Source organism: Lampetra planeri, chromosome 11 (assembly GCF_965212315.1).
Source record: "Lampetra planeri chromosome 11, kcLamPlan1.2.h2, whole genome shotgun sequence".
In the NCBI taxonomy this organism is placed as follows: Eukaryota; Metazoa; Chordata; class Hyperoartia; order Petromyzontiformes; family Petromyzontidae; genus Lampetra; species Lampetra planeri.
The window spans coordinates 13,409,445-13,434,507 of NC_136117.1; the positions used below are offsets into that span (position 1 = coordinate 13,409,445).

Here is a 25,063-nt window from a genome sequence, read left to right on the forward strand (position 1 = left end):
GTTTCCCGCACCTCCGATTAGCACGGTTGGCTACGCATGGCGTGAAATAAGTTCAACATAAAATGTAGGATTTCGTTTTGTACAACACTGCCTACAACTATATTTTCCACCCGAGTAGAGAAACCACTTCAGTGCATCAGCTTTCGCTGAAATTGAGATAATTTACAAGGTGGCCCAAGTCAGGGCACAAAGGGTTATATTTGAACAAATCACATAAAAGGTTTTTTCAATTTCACAAATATTCAAACCCACTTCTCTGAACACTAACGTATGCATGGATTCTTTTGAAATTAATTTAAGACTTAAAAAAAGATTACAGCTGTGTAATCTTGAAGCATTCACCAATTGTTTTGTTTCAATTAATTCAGGGTTCTTGGTCCAGTTTCGTACATGACGCATACGAGGTGACCCCACAGAAATAAGAAAATATATTGAGATAAAATATTAACTTAAATAATACATTAAAATGTTTTAAATAAATGAAATAACCGTATGTATATTCTTGGTTCTATCGGTAAAGTCACGTGGAAGGGAAATAATAAAATAGAAATATAAAAAATTTAAATTCTCACGACGTTTCGACTGCAACACAAGCAATCATCATCAGGTGTGAAATCCACAGCAAGAGGGAGCGATGATTTCACACCTGATGATGATTGCTTGTGTTGCAGTCGAAACGTCGTGAGAATTTTTATAGTTTTATATTTATATTATTTTATTATTTCCCTTCTACGTGACTTTACCGAACGAACCAAGAATATGAATCCCTGCAGTCATGAAAGCTTGAAATCAAAATATAACCGTATGTGTTCCGCATTTTGGGCCAACCTGTACCACTGACCGCACAGCTGTGAATGTACAACAGAAGAGGAGACGGCGTCTGAAAAATGAGTAAACTTTAATTAAATACCTTTGTACAGTACTCGGATAACAAATTTAGGGCTGCAGCCTTTAGACAAAAAAAGTTCCGCCCGTCCACGCGGGGCGAGCGGCCACGACGCGTCCTCTCGTGTTCCGAGCGCACTCCACCGCCACCACAACCAAAAGCCAAACCAACCCCAAGCTCGCACCAGTTCACGGAATTTAAATCGAACCGTGTTCCAAAACTTGCGCGGACGAGGGAGCGAGGTGAACGCAAATCCCCGTCCCTGTCCCCGACACGGAGAGCGCAGAGTGCGCGCGCGAACACTACGCGCCACATGCACTCGTGCGCGCGCGTGTGCGTGCACGCACGTGTTTAAAATAAAAAAGCACCTTTTTATTGTTTGTAATATAGGAACACACACGTCAGACACACCGACATGACTTTACGCGTGAATCCCCCCCCACCACCACCCCCATTAAAAAAACCAAAACGCCGTGCAACAACATTCAAACAGCAGCCTCTTCAAGCATGAAATGCAGTTTCTTTTTGTAGTTAAGGCACACCAACAAGATATGCATCGCCAGTACGCAAGCTGGGTAACACTGTCTAATAATGTCTTTGCACTTTAGGTACACGTACGCAATGCGGTGGTATTGCTGTAATACTTTGGAAATACATTTTTAAAGAAAAATATAACAGGGAGCTGCTCAGCTGTCAACAGAAGGCTATGCTCATGCAATGGGACGTCAACGTTTCCACAACCGGCTTTAGGTGTTTGGTGAACAAAAGCGCACTTAAAAAAAGAAATAAACTGGAAAATCTAAGCGGTTTTGCTGCAGTGTAAATTGGGGATTGAGACATAATTGAGCCTGGAATATACTGTGCTGTCCAAACCCAAGCACCAGATAACATTGTCAGTACAAGGTTGTTTCACAGGGCCCGTTTTGTAAACAGATGCTGGAAATGGAGGTCAGATTTTTTTTTTGGCCAAACATTTTTTTGCAAGAGCCCGAGAAGAGGTCGTGAGCAATGGTGGGTCAAGGGGTCACGTGGTGGTTTTTTTTTGTTGTATTCGTATAAACACCGCGATTGTGAACGAAACCACGGCTCCAACGGAAACTCTCTTGCGATGCGGCCACTTCTTGACGGAAATGCAAATGCATTCAAGTGCACAGCAATGGAAATGAAGCAAATGGCAAAATGTTTAAATATAAATGCATTAATAATAATACATGTTTAAAAATGTACAAAGTCCAATTGTTTAAAAATAAGAAAAGCAAGTGCCCCTTGCAATTACGCATTTTATAATGGTTTCAGTCACAAAATGGCTTTAATGGAATTGCAATCTCAGCACTGTCGTTACAAAAAACGCTTTAAAACAAAACACCGAACCTGTACAAAAAACGAGACCTTTAAAAAAAATTGTTCAATTCACACTTTGCGCAATTGTTGCTCAGCAGTTTCAAGAGTTTCATAAAATTTTGTGAGATTCGAGTGCGCTTTCGGATGGGGGATCGCGGTCTGTTCCGGACCAACATCGCCACCCGAGAGGCGGGCACGCAAACAAAGCATCACCATTACAACTTTACATCTTTGCAAAATAACCCGACGGAAAAAATAAAATGCACAGTTTGCATTTACACTCGGGAGATGCACCCACTTAAAACATTTGTAACAACCACCCCGCCTCCCCACTCTCCTAACGCAGGTAGCATCCAATACAAACACAACCTATTAACAGGTCCCAAAAAAGACACGAAAATCAATATATGCGATTAGGTAGGAAAATATAGATATAAAACTAAAATAAACGAATCCATCGCAAACGCAACACCAAGAGTGGACCGTCAGGAACAAATTGTAATACGGGAGCTTGGGTGACTCGCCGTGTATCTTGCTTGCAGTAAGAATTTTAAAACACCCTGTGTACCGGGGGACCCTCAAACTCCTGTGCTCAATCCCCACCACAGGCCAAGGTTTGTTTCGTCTCGCTTCAACAGACTGAACACGTCATAAAACCACAATTTCACGTCGTACAGAAGAGTGTTGTACTTTTTTGGAATCCAAGGAAGTCGTGGCCGAGCCTCGGGACTCTCTCAGGAGGAGGGTCCCGCATTCAGAAGTTTCGGCCAATTCCTCACTTGCACGCGAACATGGGGGGTGGGGGCGCGCTTGGCAACAACCGGCACACTCTCGTACTCCGAAAGAGAAATACATGGGCGATCCACTTACCAGTACCCCGCTTAAATAAGCGAAAAACTATAAGGAGAGCACAACTTCATTTTGAAGCGTCCGGCACATCTCCTAACAATCTCATTCCACTCATTACATCACCAATGCCCTCCCGATGCACTCCAACGTAGCGGGTGTGACGTGCTTACACAACATTTAATCACGCGCGAGCTCAGGTCAGTCGATAAAATGGATCACCCTGTTCGCAAACTATTTGCTTTACTTTCCGGTGGCCAGCGCACAGCACTGCAAAAACCTTGGGTGTTTTCGCACACACGGCATGGTGTCCAGAGCGATCCGACCCCAGTCAACAAGGCGGCGGATAGCAAGCGTCTCTCGCTCGGCGATTGTAAAAGGCAGACCGTGGCGGGGGTGCGAGGAATTTAGCCTGGAGATCCCCTGTGGGGAGGCGGAGAGGCAAGCCCCCCCGGCGTTATTGTGCAAACGAATGCCAGCGAGAGAGGGAGGCCGTGGCGGTTATGCAACGCGTCTCCCACCGTGGACCCACGGTGATCAAGCAGCGCTGCGGCTCGCACGGGGACATGGCGAAACAGTCCACGGGGTTGCCACGGCTGTCAAGGAGGCCTTTGCAACAAAATATACAAGGTAAAAAATATATAACGAAACACCGCAATTTGCAGTATTCGTTAAGAAACATCAGACTTATTGTTTAAAAGATTTTTGTAATTTTTTTCTCACATGTAAAAAAGGTTGACGCTACTTCTTACATAAAAATAGGAAAATTGAGTTCAATTAAGTTGATTGTAAAAATGGCTTTTTTTAAATGCACATTTTTCAGATGGGATTGGAATCTGTAGACCAGAGTGAATTCAAGGGTCCTACAACAAGAAGCATATGCCAAACCCCCCCCACCCCCATTAGTAATACTGCACTTTGACAGAATAGCAGCGTACATACGGGCACTCGCAGGCAGTAGTCCAAAGGGTCAAACACAAAAAAGTCGAGCCGTAGGAGGGATAAACAGAAAAACGAAGCATCAAGCGATCGTCTGAGATCAACGCCGACTCAACGGGTGATTTTTCCCATGCGTAAAAAGGGAGCACGGTCGGGAAAGGGGGGGGGGGGGTGAGTGGAGTGTTGGCGCGACGGGTAGCAGGGGACGGTCAAGGAAGGAGAGAGAACTTGAGGCAGGCAAGGCCGGTTTGAAGAAGGCGAGGGGACTCGCGGTGTTGCGGCGAGGAAGCAGCGTGATTTTTAGATTGTCTTGTCGCCGTGCCTCTCCACTTGGCAACCGGGGGGGGAGGAGGAGGGGGCCGCGTTTGCCGCTCGGTTCGACGGCTGCATGGGGATGTTGCTGGTGACGGCGTGCGGAAACCGCTGGTGGTACCGCTCCAACCACAGGTACTTCACCGTCACCAGCTTGCCTGTGGGAAACAGTGGCACGCGCTTTAACGTAAAAGGAAACGCCAGTCATTTGTTTACAATAACCACTTTTGTCCCTCCAGCAATGAAGGCACCAGCCCCACCTTTCCCTCCAGGGTCGATTGAATTAATAACACTTCGTGGCAAGTCAAAGTGGCTGTCCGTATGGGTAGACTGCCTCCTGATATTTCCCTCTTTCTTTTCTTCCAAAAGTCGCCGCAAGGCAGTCGACGGATAAGGCTGGATGAACGTGTTCCACTTCTTGTTTTCTCTGGTCATGGTGATCGTTCCAGAGGGAGCTAGGTTTTTGCCTTTGAATTCCTCCTCTACGCTCCCGACATAGGAATATGGGATTGGCACATGCAAAGGCGACCAAGGAGAAGAAATACCCCTTTGCTGCGATACCACGGTTATTAATTATTGCCATTCCAGGCGCGGAGGGTGATGGTTGTGCTCCTTACCGTCAAACCACGATCCGTGCAACGATTTGAATGCCTTCCCAGCGTGCTCAGGCGAAAGGCACTTGACGTACACGCAGCCCTGGGCAGCACACGAAAGGCAGAATGAGTCTGTGTGTATGTATGCTCAACTTCTTTCGCACCGTACGTAGCCAACCGTCCTAAATCGGAGGCAGTGGGGTGGTGGGCGCAGCAGCTGCACTGTTCACCTCATGCGAGGTCTTGTCCACCTCGATGTGGACGATGCCACCGTTGTCATGGCACTTCTCCATGATGGCATCGTTGATTGACAGGTGCCAGTTCTCCCCAATTTCCCTGAAAAGGACAATAGCATCATCGTCATCAACAGCAAAGCATCAACATCATCGGCAGCAGCAAAACATCATCATCAACAGAGATGCAGAGCCTCCGCAGTGCCAGTGGCAAGAACCGAGAAGAGGATTTTTTTTTTATGACAAAATATCAGCAATCCAAGAATTAATGCCTCGCCTCCACAGCAGAGAAAATAAGATGCTCTCTAGCTCGCCCATGTGTTCTCGGAATGCACAGCGTGCTCTGTGCCATGTCATAGGTTTCGCCCAATGTTTTGGGAGGTTCTACTACCGCCTCCTCGTTTATACGGCATGAGCTGCTCAATTCAGGTCTTGAAGAAGGTCCCAGCGCGAACAGCGAAGCTCACGCGTCGTGCCAATCAACCTTTGCCGTCTCTCACGATCGTGCGATAGAACACGCCTAGCACCTGCACATGAGCTGGTTTTATCGCTCGATGTCAGAATATGTCCTCCCGGATGTGTCCCATGCCTTGGCTGCTGCTCCGTCGTTCTGAGCGACGCGTGCTGCCCAAGCCAAATAATTTTTCTTAACGGTCAGAATTTTATCATGAACCTGCACGTGTTGTCTAATTCCTATGTTCCCCTTTGTCTCAATGTGTTTCCAAGCAGGCATCTGTGTGTGCTTCTTCACAGGTTGAGTTCAATTCATTTATTTCATGTCCATGTTTTTGATCCACACGCCACAGAAGGGAGTTTTTGCATTGATTACGAACGTTCCTGCACAGGCACATTTGTATTCGGCGGCCACTCCAGCTGCAAGTAAGCTACTTCACCACAAATACACCCCCTCATCCCCCTCCCAGACGGGAAGGCTAATCCGCTTAAGACAGTGTACATACATGTCTGGGTCAAACATGTTGCGTATCTTGAGGCAGGGAGTGAGGCTGTGCAGTGGGGAGTTCCTCCGATCCAGATGGAAGGCTGCAAAGAGGCACAGAAAAACATTGCCACGTCAGTCAGAGCATGCCAGCATGCACTTTGAAGAACAAACACCGAGTAATCATTAAACTACCGCAATATCAGGAAAGAAATGTTCAAGGGTAAAGTATGATAAACTCCCAAGGCAAGCGTTGCATTGTAATTAGGGCTGAATGATAGGCACGTAATGAGTCATCGATTAAAATCAATGCCAACACTCGCAACTACTACTACACATGGCAACCGGTGTGAGAATTTTTTTTTTGAGACTCTGGTACCCGATTAGTGGGTACAAAAACAGGTGCTCCAGTCTCCTCCTGCAAGTAAACACACTCAGTAAATGTCCGCTAACACCTTCACGTAGAGCTGGGGAAAATTATTGGCGCCGGCTCATGGCGCGGCTGCCGCCTCCCGGCTTGCCTGTGGTTCCTCATGCCTCAGTCGTTCTCTCGCTCTTCGAGAGCGAGCGAACAACAGGGCGGTGTGTTACAAGTTGAAATAATCATTATTATTGTTATCGGTGGGCCGTGGTGGCATGTTCTCCACTCCTGGGAAGCCTACGCTGTATTTAACTCGTGGTTCGTCCCACGCACCTCCGATTAGTACGGTTGGCTACGTACGTACGGCGTGAAAGAAGCTCAACATGCAGGACATACGAAAGGCCCGAACCCTGCGCGTGCGCACGGCTGAGCAAAGCGGAGGGGGGGGGATCACGCCGAGCAGCTCACCCTTGCCCTGCCAGATCTTGGCGGGCAGCTTCCCCGGCGGCGGAGCCGTGACCGCGGCCTGCGTCCAGCGCCAGACCTCGCAGTCCTCGCCGGCCATGCGCTGCCGCTCCGTGCGCACGCGCGATTCGTTGGCGGCGATGAACGCCACGGCGCGGCGCCAGACCCGGCGCATCCTCCGCCTGCGTACAAAGACGAAGACAAAGATCCCCCGTATAGCATTAGCAGACTGTCGGAGCAAGTGCTGTTCGTGTGCGTAGTCACACACCCACAAAATAAAGATCCTCCCGCATTTTTCCATTATCATATTTAGGCTTCTTTATCCAGGAAAGCCTCACTTAATCGCACAATTCTTTTTCAGGAGAGGTCTGCCAGATTTCCACATTTGTGAGCAATAATACTGGTAGGAACCACCTGGTTCCACCAGCCCACAGGAGATTATTGTGTCCGTCCGTCCGTCCGTCGTGCATCCAAAAATGGGAGGGGTGGGGCTGGGTGGAGAGGGGAGGGTGGGGAGAAGCTGGGTGGGGAGGGTGAGGGGTGGGAGGGGTGGGGCTGGGTGGGGAGGGGCTGGAAATCCCGTGGTGCCCTTATAAAACTCAACGTTTAACCTCCTCACGCCGGCTTGTGCCCCGCCCTCAGTCGGCCATATTTGCGGAATACACCACGCCGCCGTTGACCCTGGCTCCCTCCGCAGGAATGTGTTAATCATTTACATTTGTAAGGCGCATTCCATCTGTGGATGTCAACAAATAAGAGTAATATGCGTGCGTTTTTTTATTTGGCAAAATTTGAACCACGACGCCGGCACACAAGGGCCCAGTCACGTAGCGTATTCTTGCGGTTAATGCCCACCGCAGTATTAATCAGGGCGGCCGCTGGATTTACACCGTGACATCTGTGGAAAAAAAGCTTTGCAGCTCATCGGATTCCTCTAATAAATAAATATTCTGATTCATACCGTGAACATCTGCAGAAAGTGGTGAACGTGCTCCCACTGGGCACGTCATCACCCACTGCCGCAGAGACTGTTGGGACAAGTGCTGTTGTACACGCACATGTACAGCCCCTTTTGTCAATCCACTGCTGGATGAGGGCCTCCCGATGCCGTGTGGGTCGTGGAAGTTTAAAAAACAAAAATTCACCACGTTGGTCATTGCGTGTTGGTGAATGCAGGGAGCATTGATGTAAGAGCATAAAATCACAGTACGATGGATTTTGCTCCACTACTCTCCGCTGCCCACATCTACTGTCATCCTCATCAGTCGAATGTGTTGAGCTTGTTTGATAAGTGAGGGATGATGGGTGGGTCGGTGTCCCACAAAAGATGCTTTCAACCTTTCGTCTCTCATGGAAAGTCCTGTCCAACTGCTCAAATTGTCCCACAAACCGATCCATTCCCTTCCTCATCTCTTTCCTTTTCCCTTGCGGAATCGTTTTTGGGAAGCCCGCCCTTGTCTTCAAGAGCTTCTCCAGGATAAATAAAGATTCCGATTCTAAAAAGAGGTTGCCCCACGAGCTACTCACCTCTCCTGCAGCGGAATGAGCGTGTCCCTGACGTGGGGAAGAGGCAGCACGGGCTGCAGGGATTTGTTCTCCACGCAGTTCTCGCTGTGGCTCCGCAGCATTTCTGCAACAACGAGCGGGCCTTTCAGTTACAAATGAACGCACATCTTCCATTCACCCACCTCATTTATCTGTACACTTACAACCTCATTGTTTGTCGTCCTTCTCCGCACCTCCGATTGGCGTGGTCGGCTACGTACGGTGCGAGAGACGTTCCACGTGCGTACAATCCACGACTGAATCGCACCCTCCCCGCGTTGTGCGGGTTGTGGGGTTTTGTTTGACCGCACCGTCACGCTCCCGTCAGTGTGGATTGGTGACGGTGGGCAGCAAAGTACAGTACATCATTGTATTATGCTGCACTGCCCTCTGCTGCCCACAACCACATAGCCCCCACAGCTGTCATGCTTGGTGGCTGCCCATCCAAGCACTATCCAGGCTCCACCCCAGCTTAGTCTCTGAGATCTGAAGAGATTGAGTGCATTGCAGATGAGTTGTCATATAGCCACACGAAACACACACACACACATAATGGTATTTAAACAACTGCAGGTTTAAACGTTCTATATTTAAATATATAACCACATCAGTAATTTATAGTTGCAATATGTTCTGTGCATGTTGAGTATTCACGTGAAAGTAAATAATTCCTCCTGTTTTATTGCAGGTCAAAAAATGTGTTAGAAATGTCACAAGGAGTAAACAGCGATCATCATTGTGCACTGTATGATGAAAACGGAAAACAAAAAAACCACGCACACACAGAATCGCCGTCATGTCTCCAAACTCCGTAATCTTAGGGCATGTAAACCAGTTGCAAAGTAACAATCGTTACACACACTACGGCAGTCGCCAGCACCGGTGTTACGGAGCGACCGGTCCTATGCCGCTGTATTAACTTGCGCTGTACCCGGGGGAGTGGGGGGAAAGAATGCAATCGAGATTTCACACACGGACCATCCCCCTGAGGTTCATGGCGTGCGAGATCTGCCGACAGCCAAAGCGTCAAAGCGAAAGACGGCCACCACCGAAAGCGAAGCTATTAATATGTTCGACCTTCAAAGCCCGGAATCTGGAGTAACTGTGCCAATTAGGAATGCGCCAACTCTCCTTCAAGCCATTTCATTTCAAACCCACTCGACGCCTCGACGCTTTTGTCAGCCGGGAAAGGCACCGACAGCCGGTGGGGCAGGATAAGTGGCCGCACGCGATGATCCTAACAAGTCACCTAATTGGAGATTCAACAAAGGAACTACCACCTGGCTTCTCCTCGTCTCTTAACCACCGTGTTAGCACGACACGTGGCAGGTAATTCCCTCCATCATCTAATTTGTGACAGCAGTCAAGTGAAATTAAATCTCTCTCGCATCACCAAACATCGCCACGGATGCTTTTGCAGGAGAAACAAAATGGAATCGATTCATGAGAGGTTTTTTTTGGTTTCCGGTTAGATCGCGTACAGATAAATGTGTAGTTAAACCCGCCATCACCTGACAGCCAATTAGTGAGGTTTGTCACGTAAGAAAAACATGCCAATTAGATAATAGTTTAGCACACAGGTGTGTTGGAGAGTAAACCCACATTTACAATTCGAGTACCGTGGCGTTTCGCTGGTAATTACAACCAGCTTCAACAGGCGATGGCAAGAATTGTGGATAATTCCTCCTGTTTCGGTCTTAAATAGATGCAAGATGACATTGAACGGCCTTAGAAACTCACCATAACAGTCATGGGCTTTCAAATTAAGTTAAGAAAGAAAGGTGATTTACTTACCGACGATTCTCTCGACCAGGTCATACATGTTCCTGGTCTCTTCCTCCTCCTTCCGCCAGCGATACTTCATGTAGGCCAGCACGCCCAGCACAATCCCCACACCTGTGGGCGCACACAACACGCGTCCAGGTTTGACCGCCGTGTGCACTCGGCTATGGAAATTTTTCAACCGGTGGTGTCACGAGAACGCGTCGCAAATGTCGCAAATGTCGATTCGACGAGGGCCGGTTGATAGGGAAGAGGTGATAAGATTATCTACATTGAGGAATTTACCTGAAGCTTAGAGGTAATCGTATCACTAGCTCTCACCTTTGCCATGCAATTAATCCTAGTACAAAATCTAGGCTACATCAAGATTGTTTCAAACTGCTGCCCAATCTGCAGCTCCCTTACCCCAGCCATCCGTGCTTTTGATTCCAAGCCTCTTCAAGTTCAGGCAAAAAAAAACATCCTGTTCTCCTCTGCCATTGGCAAACTGCCATTCTCTATTACATAAATATGATGACTGTTGCTGTACAACATCTTGAGATGCGGTAACACTTAGACACATCTATAATTTTGCAATGTAAATAATCCATCACCATGTAAATTCCCTTACCGACTACTCGGTTTGACAAACAGTTGTCAAACCGTGAGGCCTGCGCTGATTTACTATACAGTGGCACCTCTTCCCGAGGTAATTAATGTTGCCACGGTGGCGAGATGGTAACTACCTCGCCTGGTATACAGGAGGTTGTGGGGTCTATATTTGGAGTTTGCATGTTCTACCCGTGGTTGCATGGATTTTTCTCCAGGTCCTCCGGTTTTTCCCTCCACATTTAGAATCAACATGCGTTTAGAGTATTTGGCAAGCTATACATTTCCACATGTGATAAGCCACTTCGTTGGGCCATCATTTGTGACCAGATCACTTCTGATAAAGAGCAGCATAGCTCAGTGGGCTTTACCTGGTAGAATACAAAATAATGTCGTTTTCAGTTTATCTTCACGGCTCCGCAAGTGTGGTGGCGGTGCTGGTAGTGGCGACAAAGGTGGCAAGAGGGTGTGTGTGTGTGTGTGGCCCCTCACCTGCAAACACAATGAACAGCTTGTGCAGCACTGTGAGGAAGGCCCTGCGCAGGCGGCAGATGAAGGACCTCTGCGGGTGCGTCGACTCGAGGTATCGAACGTCCACGAGGTTCGCGACCTCCTGCTCCGTGTCCTCGCCGAGCAACCTGGTGACACGCAAAATGGTGGCGAACGTCAAAAGTAGCATCAAGCGGATTAAAATGTACGCGTGTTGAACTTCTTTCGCACCGTACGTAGCCAACCGAGCTGAAGGGAGGTGCGGGGTGGCCCGGTGACTCAAACATTGAGAGTTTGGGTTCAGTTTAATCAAAGTGAATTCTGGTCACCAATAACTGCACCAAATAAATGATATAAATCACATTTGCTTTCGTACTTAATTTGGTTAGAATTAAAGATATGGGTTTGACTGTCGTGTAGAGGCAGGTGGGAAACTGCTGTCCACGACTGTCTGGACCAGAGGGTCACTTCAAGGGATTTCAGAGGTAGCTCTGCAACATCCTCTTTCATGGACCGTTCCTCTAACGTGAAAGGTTACCACTGCCCTGTAACAGGTGCGAAATGGATGCTTCGTCGCATGACGCGATGACGACAGCACAGCTGGGATCAGTTGTGGGAATAAGACCGTCGTTTGTCAACCAGTAGCCGACTGCTCTGCGATTCATGGAGCACGCTATATTCATCTTTCACACGAGGTCCTGCTCACGGTGTCCTGTGCACAGAGTGTTGGGGGGTGATGCAAACTCACCGAATGCCGAGGTCGGCTTCGCTCCCGATGATCGTCTGGAGTGAAGCGTTGAACATCGACTCGTTGACCAATGGGGATGTCGACTGCAACACAAAGACGACGCAAACTCACGAGCAGCAAATGACGTCCGCCAATTAGGAGACCTCTCGGTGTCTACGCCAAAGGCACAAGGGAAAACTTGAGTCTAAAACCATCAAACACATCAGTGGAGATAACATAGCAAAAATAAACGTACTAGTGGGAGGGGGCGGGGGTAACACTCCCTCCGTTGTGTTTCTTCGCAAAATATAGCAATGGTGTAGCAGAATCAATATGTACACTGCACACAGCTGCATGACTACTCACTTGTTAATCCACTGCTGGATGACGGCCTCCCCACAGCTTATTTAACCATACTTTACCACGATGATAGCTGCAGATTTCGATAAGACCGGAAGAATAGGCGAAAAGTAAAATAATCGAATTTGCTGCTCTTCCCAAGCTAATGCCCACCATGTCTCCTCCCAAGCCCTATAACAACCTGCCTGTGCATAGTTGACACCCACCCAAGCACTATCCACACTTAACCGAGCTTAGATTCCGAGATCTAATGAGATGAGGTGCATTCCAGGTGATGTGGTCATCGGGGGCTGAATGAATATCATTACTAAATTTGGAAAAAACTCAGGATAGTATATCCATTACACATAACTTAATTAATGATTGATACAACTTTGTGCCCATGGGACACCACGGGAAGGCGAGAAGAGTCGGTTGCACAGAAAGGCAGATGAGCAAGTAGACTGGGATAGGGTAGGGCCGCTGGGACAAGAGTCCCCAAGACGGGCAAAGTGGACACGGCTCAAGATGAGGAGCGGGAAGAAATGGAGAGAGCCAAACAGGAAGGGGAAGAGAAGGCATGACCCGGCAAAGATGTCAGGGATGAGAGGGGAGGGAAGAGAGGGAGTGATGAGGAAAGAGCAAACAGAGTGACCCGTAACGGAGCAGCGGCTGTTCACAGGGGGTGGAGGGGGGAGAAGGGAGGGATTTAGAGTGGGGGTGGCCACACAGAAATCACGTGATTTTACGGCAGGCTTGAACCGGTTTAGGTATATCGTTAAATGGCACCGATGTCATACCCCCTCCCCCGACTATATAGGATCGCTCAGTGTCGCGATGCGAGAATGGTGCAGCGCCGACCGAAAGTTACCGTGATGAACGCGTATGCATCTACAAACGAAATCCTGCGGCTCTTGATGTGAACGTGGTCCCCGCAGTCCAGGTCACCTGTGCGAGACACGTGGCGTTCGTGAGCAGGTCCAGACATTTTATCGATGCGAGTAATCATTGGTATAACGGCTAAGTGGCTTTTCTTTTCACATAGGTACGGCATAAAAAGCAACCAGGACTGCAATTCAAGCAAAAGTAATGTGACAAGGGGAGAAATGCTCAAAATATTGAATTGTCTGACACCCAGCTGAACTAACGTTTTAATACATTACAATACAATTTGATGCCCATAGCATCCAAATGCTACAGTATCTCCGCAAATTATGCTGTGCAGAAATACTGGACATTTCATTTACGTAGAGAGGCAGTCGGTCACAGGCACTTGAACAGTGGGCAGCGAGTCAACTAACTAGGACTGCACTTTAGATATAAATACTGTCCAACTTTCTCCCCATACGGGAGAAATGCTCATGAAATACCGCGGTGTTGGATGCACCCAGACGAACTCACGATTTCATCAGCGCAGGGACGACAGTGGTGCATTAAGTTTCACGTACGTGGGCCATTCACTCATTCCATAAATAAGCCACATTTTCTACAACTAAAATTACCATCAAAATGACACTCCATGTGCATGAACAGAATCAGAATATGTATTTATACTGGAGGAATCCGATGAGCTATTAAGCTCTTTTTCACAAATGTCCAGAAGGGGCGGGTAAACACATTACAACAATATAAAAAAATACAAAAACACGATAGTCGTGCAAAGTACAAGGTAAACAAATCACCCAAACATACAAATACAACGAAACCATTCCCATCCTACCAGTCAAACCCACCGAGGTATTAGCTTATTTGTCAGAAGAAGTGACCTGGGCCACAAATGACAGCTCAACAAAGTGGCTTATCATTTGGACATTTGTAGCAAAAAAATAATCAAAAGAATGCACGTTTATAAATGTGGAGGGAAAAACCGGAGGACCCTAAGACTTTTGCTCCAAGATTGCCCCAATATGCGGAAACTTCCCCCCTTGTTACCGGCACAGTGGTGCTCACCGCCCCCACCCCCCACCAAGAGAAATCTCTTCGAAATCAAAACCCGAGGAGGGAAATCTCGCCCTTTCCACCGTCTCCCAGAAACACTGCGGTGCGGTAATGAACGAGACCTGAACCCGCAGGCGGGGGAAGGGGGGGTACCACCTTGCACTCAATTACACACGCGCCACTCCGGCGATCGGGCGCTACGCTCGCCGCGCAACAATTACGCTGCGCCAATTCAGATTTAACTGTAATGAGCTCCAAGTTATTCATGCGTTTCACGTGTAATTACCTGTGCAGTGTTCTAAAGGTGCAATCGCCACTACTAATTGCACTGCTGTAGTCTACAAGCGAGCGAAAGAACTTTGACTTGGGTGCATCTTTAAATGGGCAATTAAAACAACTTATTCTTGCCCGCGGTTAATTCTAGGTTCAATTATTTCACCGGATTCTTTGAATGCCTTGGAAAAAAATTTACACGAACTTTGAGGACACGCTCAAGAAATAATTGCTAGCACATTGCCTTGGCCAAGTAATTTTTTTTTACTAAATTAAACACCGCTGGAGTATCGGCGTATAATTTATCAGCTAATTTGGTATGTACAGATAAAATTGATCCGATATGCTGTGCTGCAATTATTGTGGACAGCAAGACAATTCGCGTCAAAGAGAACCAGCTGTTGCTACTGCTGCTGTTGTCAATGTACCGGCGATGGTGGCCAGATGATCGTAGAGTTTGCTGAGGATCTGCCACTCGGGGCCATCGTCCTGTCAGGGAAGAAGCATAGCAAATGTCAACACAAAAAGAACCGGCTCTTACAACCGTTTCACAACCACCTCAGATATGAGATGTACGTATGCATTATTTCAATGCATACGTACATCTAATATTAGTTCATTCAGGGCAATGTCAAGCATTGTTTTTTTTAAAGCTAATGTTGCAATAACAATCTGCTCAGAAATGCCAGGATATAGAAATGAACAAGGAACCATTCAACATCGACTCCCAATGCTTTGGTCATTAATATTGCATTATTTATGCTGACTTGTGCAACTTTTTTTTTCAACATTAACTTAAAAATCGCCCTTGATTTGCCCATAATTGAATCTCAAGACTTTTTTTGGAGACTCCTGTATTGGGATGCTTGGTTAAATATGGTATTGCGCATTTGACAAACGGAAGCATCCAGAGAACACACTGGCATGAAATGATAACACTCAAAGCTCTGCACAGATGGATTCAAGTATCCAGTGCTCTACTACCACCTCCTGGCCATTTCACAACCCTATCCAAGTAAAAACCAGGACGAAAACCAGCTTGGTTTCCAAGATCTGACGAGACACAGTGAACTCGGGAGTGGTTTTGTTATAACCAAATTGCAGTGCAGAAAAACTAAAAGAAACCAACCGCATTGAACGTTAATGCCTCTAAGTGCGCATCTCAAATATCTACGGGACACAGACACATCCGGGGGTCAGCGGGGACAGAGTGGCGCTCACGCAGACGCTCCGCGCGCCAGGCCCGCGGACCGGCGTACTCCCCGCCCGCCCCCCACCCGTCACCGGCACAAGGCCAGGGCGACCGCCGCCAAACGAGCGCCAGCGAGCACGCACCGACACCGCCGCGCATCCATGGCAGTGCCGCTGCAGCTGCCCAATCCATTATGCACCCCGGGGGTCCGTGGCAGCATTCCGTTTACAAGGCACCGAACGCCACGACAGAAACAAAACCCTCGCCGCTGAACCATCGCTCTCAATACCATAAATCCCAATTGAAGCTGGGACGATCAGCCGATTAAGTCAATTTATCTCCTAAAAATTGTTAACGACTACTTTTTTTTGTACGTTCGATTACTCAGGCCGCATTGAGAATGGAAACGACCCTGACATTCTGAATCCTTAAGGTGGGAAAACCCCCTATAAGCAATGCCCAACGTGACGCGTCTGATAATGACGATGAGGTAAGGTTTGACTTGTTTTTCCTCCAACTATTTTGCCATTATACGATTACTCGAGTATCAACCTCAAAATCGGCCGCGTTATCTATTACTGAAATAATCAGGTGGCCCAGCAATAATGACAGGGACATACACGCACGTCTGACAGCGAGGCCCTAACACGTGACGGCGGTGACATCGGCAGCTGCAGGACACTCAGCGAGGCATCTGCAGATGGGCACGCACAAGAGCAGAGGGCTCCAAACGTCTAGGCATTACTGCAAGTACGGCCCAAACGACTCCTGCTTCCATAGCGGCGGACAAATTAGATTTTCTTGTTACAAATTGGCTGCATCCACTTGCAAAGTCTCACAATGTGCAAGGGGTGCAACCTGCAAGGAGCGATTCATCTAGCGCACTTTTGTAATGTGCCCCCCGCCCCGCCACGGAGGCTCCTAATCCAATCACAAACTGTAGGCACGATATCATCAGGCTCTGTCGAGGGAGTCAACTGCTTATTCTGTGGCATGTATATGAACTTAGTACAGTAAGGTAAAGGAATGCTGCGCTTGACATTCAGAGTACCAAGTAGCTTATAATCTGTGACAGAGCCACAGTGAAAGACTGCCAAACCACAAGTGGTCCGATAATTACATTACAGTACAATGCATATTCATCGAGCTCAACTGTGGATATGTTCAGACTCGGTCGCACAGACTGGGAGTGGATGTATCACATGTTACAACCATGCTTCAGATGATGCCACACCAAACCTCATATAGGGCCGAAACAATGCTGTTTAAACAATACTGAATGTTTTAACACTTAATTCCGCTCGATTTTAAAAAAAATCAAAACTTTCATATTATTTTCCCTTTTTCAAACCTAGCCTCTGCGAAGCACCGACATATTTTAAGTGCATTTTCCCCATTCCCATTTAAAATTAACTCGTTCTATGGCAATACAAAGAAAACGCATTCAGTGGAACTCACAATGGGTTTGAACTTCAATCTCTTTCAGAATTCACGCAAATAAGTAGCCGGACTTGGACATGAGTCACTGGATATCTCTCGTGTCGGTGGAACAATGCCAGACATCTTTTTTTTTTGCTACGAACAAGCACGCATGCAACTGCACATGACTCGAATTCACAGACAGCTCTGCACATTTCTGCCTCATTTCCTGGCAGTCTCCTGTCTAGCTGCAGGACACGCCCGCCCGCCCGCCCCCCACCACTTCCTAACAGACCCTTCACATCCTCCTAGCACTTAATCGCACATCGACTTAACCTATTCCAGCAACATAAGTCTATCACAAAGCAAAGGGCCGCCCCCAATTCCAGAACTCGAATACACATTGCCGGAACTTGGCTTGCACATCACGTGTACGTGCCGTAATCTTCACTTTTCCCTCCGTGTTTATTGGGGGGGGGGGGTGGGGGGCAAAAAAAGCAAGGAAATCAAGCAAACGAGTGGATTCTGTTAAGCTTTCCGCCATACGCTCATCCTCAAAGCGACACTATCAGTAGCATTTTCACGAGGCAGACGGGAAGCGGTGTGTTTGGAGGCCAACCTGAGACACCGGCGTTCGGATAACGGCTCTGCCCGGGGAAACCGTTTGATCACTTTCCCTGGTTTTCTCGGTTTGGGTAAGTCCCTAATAGCAACACAACCCTCACACCAAAGTCGTGTTCGCATTGGATCACCTCTTAGAGTTAAAATGATCCCCTCCTGCCACAGACGGACAGAGCGAACGCATTAATTGCTTTCAACCTTCTTTGGAAAGCGTTAAAAGCAACGGGCATGCTTGCAAAGGGCACTTACAGTGCTTTTGTAAAAGAACTGCGAATGCTGAATGCATTTTGCGGCACTCATCAGGGGCAGCAGGAATGAATGATCGTTAGCCCCCCGTTGCTAAACTATAATTCAATCCTCCGTGTTCTCTTTTTTATGAATATTTCCACTTTCCCGCCTCCTCCCCAGGTTTTAAAGAGCTGGGCGCCCCATATTATGGCAACAGGCCCGATTCTTTACCCGGTGCCAGCCACCGTGATACAACCAGTAATTCTGTTCACGAGACCTCCGTCAACTCCTCACTTGCTCACCCCATGTCTGTCTCCCAGTGGGACAATGCCAATGTTCTGAACAAGCACTCTAATCGCCGACCCCATGGAAGAAACCTCCCGGTTTCAATTTACCCACGCAAACAATGGCCTGTATTGAACCGCACAAGAACATCGTATCGCATATGCGGCTATCGCATACACCGGTGGACAATTAAGAATAGCCAAGGGTGCGACTGAGGTCGCCAGTCTCAAAACCATGGACCACATAGAAATGCCCGCTGCCCCGCTTCCATCATTCAACGGCAGAATTTCAGATACTCACCTTGAGGCTACTCCTGAAGGTTCCCACTCGCTCACCCACCAACCTCAACATGAATATAGAAACATTGCTGATTAACTCCGTCATACCAAATTGCCGATCGACGCCCCGTCGCACGAAATAAGAACTCTGTATTCAAGTCTGTGGGTCTCTATGTAAGCTGGTGGCAGAGTACTGTGCCCTCCAGCCTGGTCCAAGAGTTTGTAACCTAAACTGCTATATGCACAAGCAAATAATGCGATACGCACCATAACTGGTACACCGCAACCGACACAAATCCGCTGGCTCCCTGTTATGGTGAACTTTTACCACCAAATATCTGCAGGGAGATGCGAACTGCAAAATAAATGTACATGGTTTTCTTGCCAACGACAACCTGCCCATCAATGAAGACCTCATCAATGTAACTCTTAGCTGACAAGTCCTGATGATCCCCCCCTTCTGGGATCGTGCTGTTACCCTCCTAGAATCTCACCCAGATCTGGAATGTCAAATAGCTTTGACATTCCTCGAAGACACTGATGTACCATCAACCACATCAGAAAATTAACGAACTAATGCACCCATCTCCTTAATATATGAAAGATTAAAGACAAACCACGGTGCAATTATGGCCAAGCAACCCAAACTACGGACCACATAGTACACCACCGTAGTCTGCGCTTCATCAACGGAAGAGGAATAGCAAAACTACAACAACTCTCTCCTGAAGCCCTCTTGTGGCTCGCAAACCTCATAGGCATTTAGCTACTGAACATACCGCCATAGGCAAGAATAGAATATGCGAGTTTATGAACCTCTATATGACTCGATCTGAAAAAAATAAGCACAAAGTAATGCCACTGCCCGCTTCGCTAACTGACTGGCAGAAATGTTGATAAGTCACCACGAAGATACTCCTGACGCCATCCACTGGCTCACTCACCAGCCTCGGACATGAACACAAACATAGTTGATCAAATCCTCGGCATACGAAACAGAAAAAAAATGCATGTTGCCCCTGACCTTTGACCTACCAGCTAAACTGCAATCAGAGCCATCAGTTTGAGATACTGGCATAACCCATAAAACCACCATCCAATCTGGTCAAAGTTGAACAGATATCATGTGCACAGGCAAACACACTGGTACGAGAGAGAGGCTTTCAGAACATCGGACTCAACTTTCAAGTTTTTGACCTTAAAATTACTGGTAAAAAAAAAAATCAATGCGCAATAAACGTTCTATGAAACGCCATGAACTGCGCTGACATTAAGAGAAGGCATAGAGGTCATACGGAGACGGTAGCTAACCTCAGCTTACCTCTGTTGTGGGGGGGGGGACTCGTATTGATCAGAATGAGTAAATAGTCAAAACCTAAACGGCGGCATAAGCGGGAAAACTGCGGCGGCAACAATGCAGCAGCAGCTGTGCCTGATCACAAGTTGCCTCAGATAACCTATGTTTCAATCAAGCATTCGCAAAGCCGACAGCTGAAAAGAGTCAGGCACTCTGAAGTTACAAATGTATTTATAACATTAGCATTCAGCACAGTGTAATGGTAAGAAGGGGGGGGGGGAGGTGGGGGAACATTTTATTTTAAATTATCCCACACCACCCCAAGGGCACTCCCCTTCCAGTGCCCGGTTACCAATGAGCAGCAGTTTAATGCCGCAGTTTTGCCGGCTAATTTAGGCCAATTACTTTGCTGCAATTGCACCTTGTAATGTGGGTTTAATGAAGCCTATCTCTTTTTTGCCAGACAAACCACCACCAACAACGTGACCATTTAACAACAGGGGGTTATAGCCCCTTTGTGGAAAAACTACGTGTGCTAATGCAGGGTTGAGCAAATTATGGCCCAGATAGGGCCCATGACTTCACTTCATACGACCCGGTGCCACACAAGGCCTACAGACTTCAACATGGACAGCAAAATATATTTATCCTTCAACTGCAAACATCATAGCCACATGTCTTATTTCAGAAATGCAGCCCGCCATTCACTATGTGCTTGCGAGAGGAAAGCATACGTGATATAAAAAAAAAATCGCACGAGGCAATAATGCGAGCCCTCTTATTTCTCGAAATAATAATGCCAAGGTGTGCCCGTCGTAGTCTTCTCCTCAGGGGAAAAGATTTCTCCCTCCTCTTTGCCAAAGGGTTCACACTCTAGTCTTGGCACATGCAAGTTGTTGGTGCGGTTATAAACTTACCAAGGCAGAATGGTTACAGCAAGCACTGCTTGATGCTGCAGAAAAAAAACAGAAAAAACATTGAAGCACATAACAGGTGTGTTTAATCTCTTAAATTACTCTTTCTACAGCCCTTTGGCAACCAACTGATGGATAAAGGCCTCCCCACACAATTGCTGGTCATGGGCGATTCTTTATTTTCACCATACTTCACCATACTGGTCAGAACAGGTTACACAGAAATAGATTCTGTGCAATAATGAAGCCCAATATAAACTTCTAATTTCAAGACAAGCAGGTCGACCAAGTCACATTTAGCAATAATCTGTGGTTGGCAATTAAATATTAGTGTAGCACAGCAAAAAAGATTTGCCCCTTCCTGAAAAGTGGGTTTTTCCTATCATCCACTAATGCTCGTGTGGGTTAATGCAAAGGTTTGATCGAGCCTTTAATTCAAACAAGAAACCCATTCGACCTCATTTTGCTCATACGTCTGTTTTGGCAAAAGGTGCCCAACGTCGCAGCAAATATGCACCACGACTGGGCGACTAAACTGCACTCTCGTCCCACGCTTGCAATCCCAGCGTTCGCTTCAGCTTCACGTGAGCCAGCATTGGGGGAAGGCCCTCTCATCCGCTGCTGGACGAGGGGCTCCCCCACGCCGTGCGGGATCATTTGACCATCAAGTAACCCACGCTGGTGCGGTGTGCGGTGTGGGTGAACACGGAGCGCATAGATGTGAGAGCATAAAATTACGCAGCATAACAGTGCACTTTGGTGCACTGCTTTATGCTGCCCACCAAGTAGTCCGGTGGCCCCATGTATCTGTGGATGTATTCCGCCCATCCAAGCACTAGCCGGGCTCAGTGCTGCATAGCTTCCAAGCATCGATGAGATGGGGCAAATTCTGGGCACTTTGGTTATATGCCATCAGTTTAGGTAACAGAATTGGTCTGAGTTGGTTTGGGGTCGGCTATATGTGGCAGAAATCAGGTTTTATTTTTTTCAAGCTTCCTATCCATAAAGGATGCTACAACGCATTGCCTAAGCAGCAGAGCTGGGTTTATGTTAGAACGTTACAAAAGAGATGTGTCAGTTCACACACATCCACCTGTTCACTGGCGCAACATAGCAGTTAGTTGCTTATAGCCTTTTTGTGAACAGGTGAATCTTTTTTGGCTTTTTCAATTTGTTGATGAAAATACTTAAGGTTTTCTTTACTATTTATCCCAGTACTACACATTTCTTTGGACGCCCTGCCTTTCTTACACGTTTAATTACTTTTACCGTTTCGTATGTCGTAATTTAAACCCAAATTTAAATGCCTGGTGTCAAAGGGCACCCACATAGACATATGATTCCACGCATTACAACACCTACCTACCCTCTACATTATATTTGAAAGGTTTCCCTTGCAAAACAGACTCTTGATCTTAATGAGACGTGGGGTTATTTGACCAGAATTCACCGCATTGGTCAGTGCGGGTTGGTGAAGGAGTGGAGCAGCGGTCTTCATTGCAAGGCCTGCAGGCCACTGCCCCCCCGACAACACACAAATGTGAAAACACCCCGATCGTGTCGTCAAACCCAATGGTTTTAAATGGTGTGGCGGCCCTCACACTGATGATGTCTTATCGCCGAAAGTGCCCCCTCCCCCCTCTGAAAATTATTTAAGAACACTGGCGTGGAGCATGGTCGTGGAATCAGAGGTACAGAACAACACATTTTGCTATACTGCCCAACCACGCATGCCTGCAAGCCCTATGACAACCTGTTGTACGTGTGGTGATCACCCACCAAAGCCCTAGCGCCAGGCTCATGCCTAGTTGGCTTCTGAGATATTGGTGCAGCATTCCAGGCGAGATGCAAATCATCAACCGTGGTTAATCCACCGTGAATGAAGGGCTTTCCAAAGCACCACCAGCTGAAGTAACTTTGCCGTGTAATAATCCACCTAGCACCCTGCACTGGAGCGGATTTTATCACTCCATCTCCCTGGTGGACGTCCTCTCGGATATGAACTTATCCGGCTATGACCTTATCTAACCTCTACATTTAACTCCCAAGTCTCCCTTTCAAAAAGGATTCCTGGTGTCCTACTTGGTCATAACATTAAACAGATGATCTAATCTAACCCTCCTTTATCTCATCTCCGTCTGCCTCTACAACCGACTGTCTTATTCTTCTCTTCCTTCAGATATTAGGAAGCCCATGGGAGCCATGCACTTTTAAATCCAGATTTAAAAAAAAAAAACACATTTTCTTTAGAACTGCTTTTTGCCTTCAGCGTGTCGTCTTTCCCCCGCATCCCAGACTTATTAACGCACGATACGAAATAAGTTCAACACACACGCACAGATACACAACCATCCCCCCACCCCATCCATCCCACGTTGACCACGGCCACCCAGCCTCAACAACTCACTGGCGTTGCCCTGTCGCTCGTTCGCCGTCCTGATGTTCACGTAGACGAACGCGAGGCACAGGAAGAAGAGAGCCGTGCTCAGCAGGAGCAGCATGGACAGGTACTGGGCACAGAAGGCTCGCCGGCGGGTCACCGCCTCGCCCTCCTCCACCTTGAACTGGCGAAGCAGCTCCCGCTCAGTCTCCGAGCCGCGTCTCGCTCGCGTGTGGTTGCTGCCAGAGTGGTTGGCGTCCGGGGGGGTGGAGGTGGTGGTGGTTGTAGTAGACGACGACGAGGTTGAGGTGGTGGTGGTGACCGTGGGTGCGTGGGTCTCGCTTGACCCCGCAACCTGCCGGTTTCGCACCACGCAGTTGCCGTGATGGTCACCCTGCTTGGTGGCACGATCACCACCAACACCGCCACCAGCCACCACTCCGTCGCCAGCAACGCCATCAACTTCAACACCACGTCCAGTTCCACCGCCGTTTGTGCCATCAGCTACGTAACGCGCCCCGAACAACTTCTCGCTCGGATTCTGCTGGACGCCCGGAGAAGACTTGACAAGCCCTCTGCCCACAGCCTGTTGTTGTTGCTGCTGCTGTTGTTGCCTCTGCAACCGGTGGTGTTGATGCTGCTGCTGGTGGTGGTGCTGGTGGCGAGGGTGTTGATGCCTCCTCGAGTCCCCGTGCAACCTCGCGGCACCAGTGGGCTTCCTCCCCTCGTCGTCCTCGCCCTCGGATGCCGAATATCCTTCGCTGCCGCTGCTGCTGCTACCGCTGCTGTTCCCATTGGCACCCCCTCCTCGGCCATTGGGGCTCGGCAACGGCGCCGGGGCTTTGAACTGCGAAGCGTCGCCGCGCTTGAGGCCGTTGTTGAGTTCGGCCTTGCGGGGAGAAGGTGGAGGGGGATGTTGGTAGCGAGGAGGGGAGTGAGGGGACAGCGGCGGCGGGTGCGGAATGGATGGGAACGGGGACACGGGATGATGATGATGGTGGTGGTGGGACACACCCGCCTCTCCCTCGCTCTCGTCCGAGCTGAAGCCCACGCCGATCCGCCGACTGCGCGGCCTCCCGACCGACCTCGCCGCCGCCGCCTGCTGCTGCTGCTCAGGGTGGAGGTGACGCTGCTGCTGCTGCTCCTGAACTCGGCTCTCCCTCTCCTTATCGTCGTCGCGTTGATCGAAGCCGCCGCCGCCGCTGCCTCCTCCTCCTCCATCTCCGTCCTTGGAGCGCCTGCCGAGTCTGCTGCGTGCGGGCAGCCGCGTGGAGGAGGAGGAGGTGACGGCGGAGCGAGGCGAGACGCCGTCCCTCACCCGCGCCGCCATCTTCTTCTTCTTCTCATGCGGGGGGGGGGGCTCCTCATCCCCCCCACCCCACCAAGTGGGGGAGGGGGAGCCGGACGTGACGTCACTCGCAACAGGAAGTGGCGGCATGTGTACGCGACGGGACGCGCACGTGCGAGGGAGAGCGAAGCCACTATTACCGTATTGTCCCGATTATAAGACGCACCACCACTATTGCCGTAATGTCTCGATTATAAGACGCACTCACCACTATTGCCGTATTGTCCCGATTATAAGACGCACCACCACTATTGCCGTAATGTCTCGATTATAAGACGCACCACCACTATTGCCGTAATGTCTCGATTATAAGACGCACCACCACTATTGCCGTAATGTCTCGATTATAAGACGCACTCACCACTATTGCCGTATTGTCCCGATTATAAGACGCACCACCACTATTGCCGTAATGTCTCGATTATAAGACGCACCACCACTATTGCCGTATTGTCCCGATTATAAGACGCACCACCACTATTGCCGTAATGTCTCGATTATAAGACG

At 48.4% G+C, this 25,063-nt stretch overlaps 1 protein-coding gene across 1 annotated transcript; it reads right to left on the reverse strand.

The window, feature by feature from the left end:
• Window positions 1–879: 879 nt before the first annotated feature.
• Window positions 880–24,562, reverse strand: LEMD3 (LEM domain containing 3). The gene is made up of 13 exons (XM_078598904.1): window positions 23,236–24,562; window positions 20,832–20,866; window positions 15,023–15,083; window positions 13,255–13,331; window positions 12,066–12,148; window positions 11,321–11,466; window positions 10,253–10,354; window positions 8,441–8,543; window positions 6,917–7,095; window positions 6,110–6,191; window positions 5,148–5,253; window positions 4,942–5,020; window positions 880–4,482 (listed from the first exon to the last, which is right to left on the reverse strand). The coding sequence occupies exons 1-13, from the start codon at window positions 24,536–24,538 to the stop codon at window positions 4,313–4,315; spliced, it is 2,526 nt and encodes an 841-aa protein (XP_078455030.1). The 5' UTR covers window positions 24,539–24,562; the 3' UTR covers window positions 880–4,312.
• Window positions 24,563–25,063: the final 501 nt, after the last annotated feature.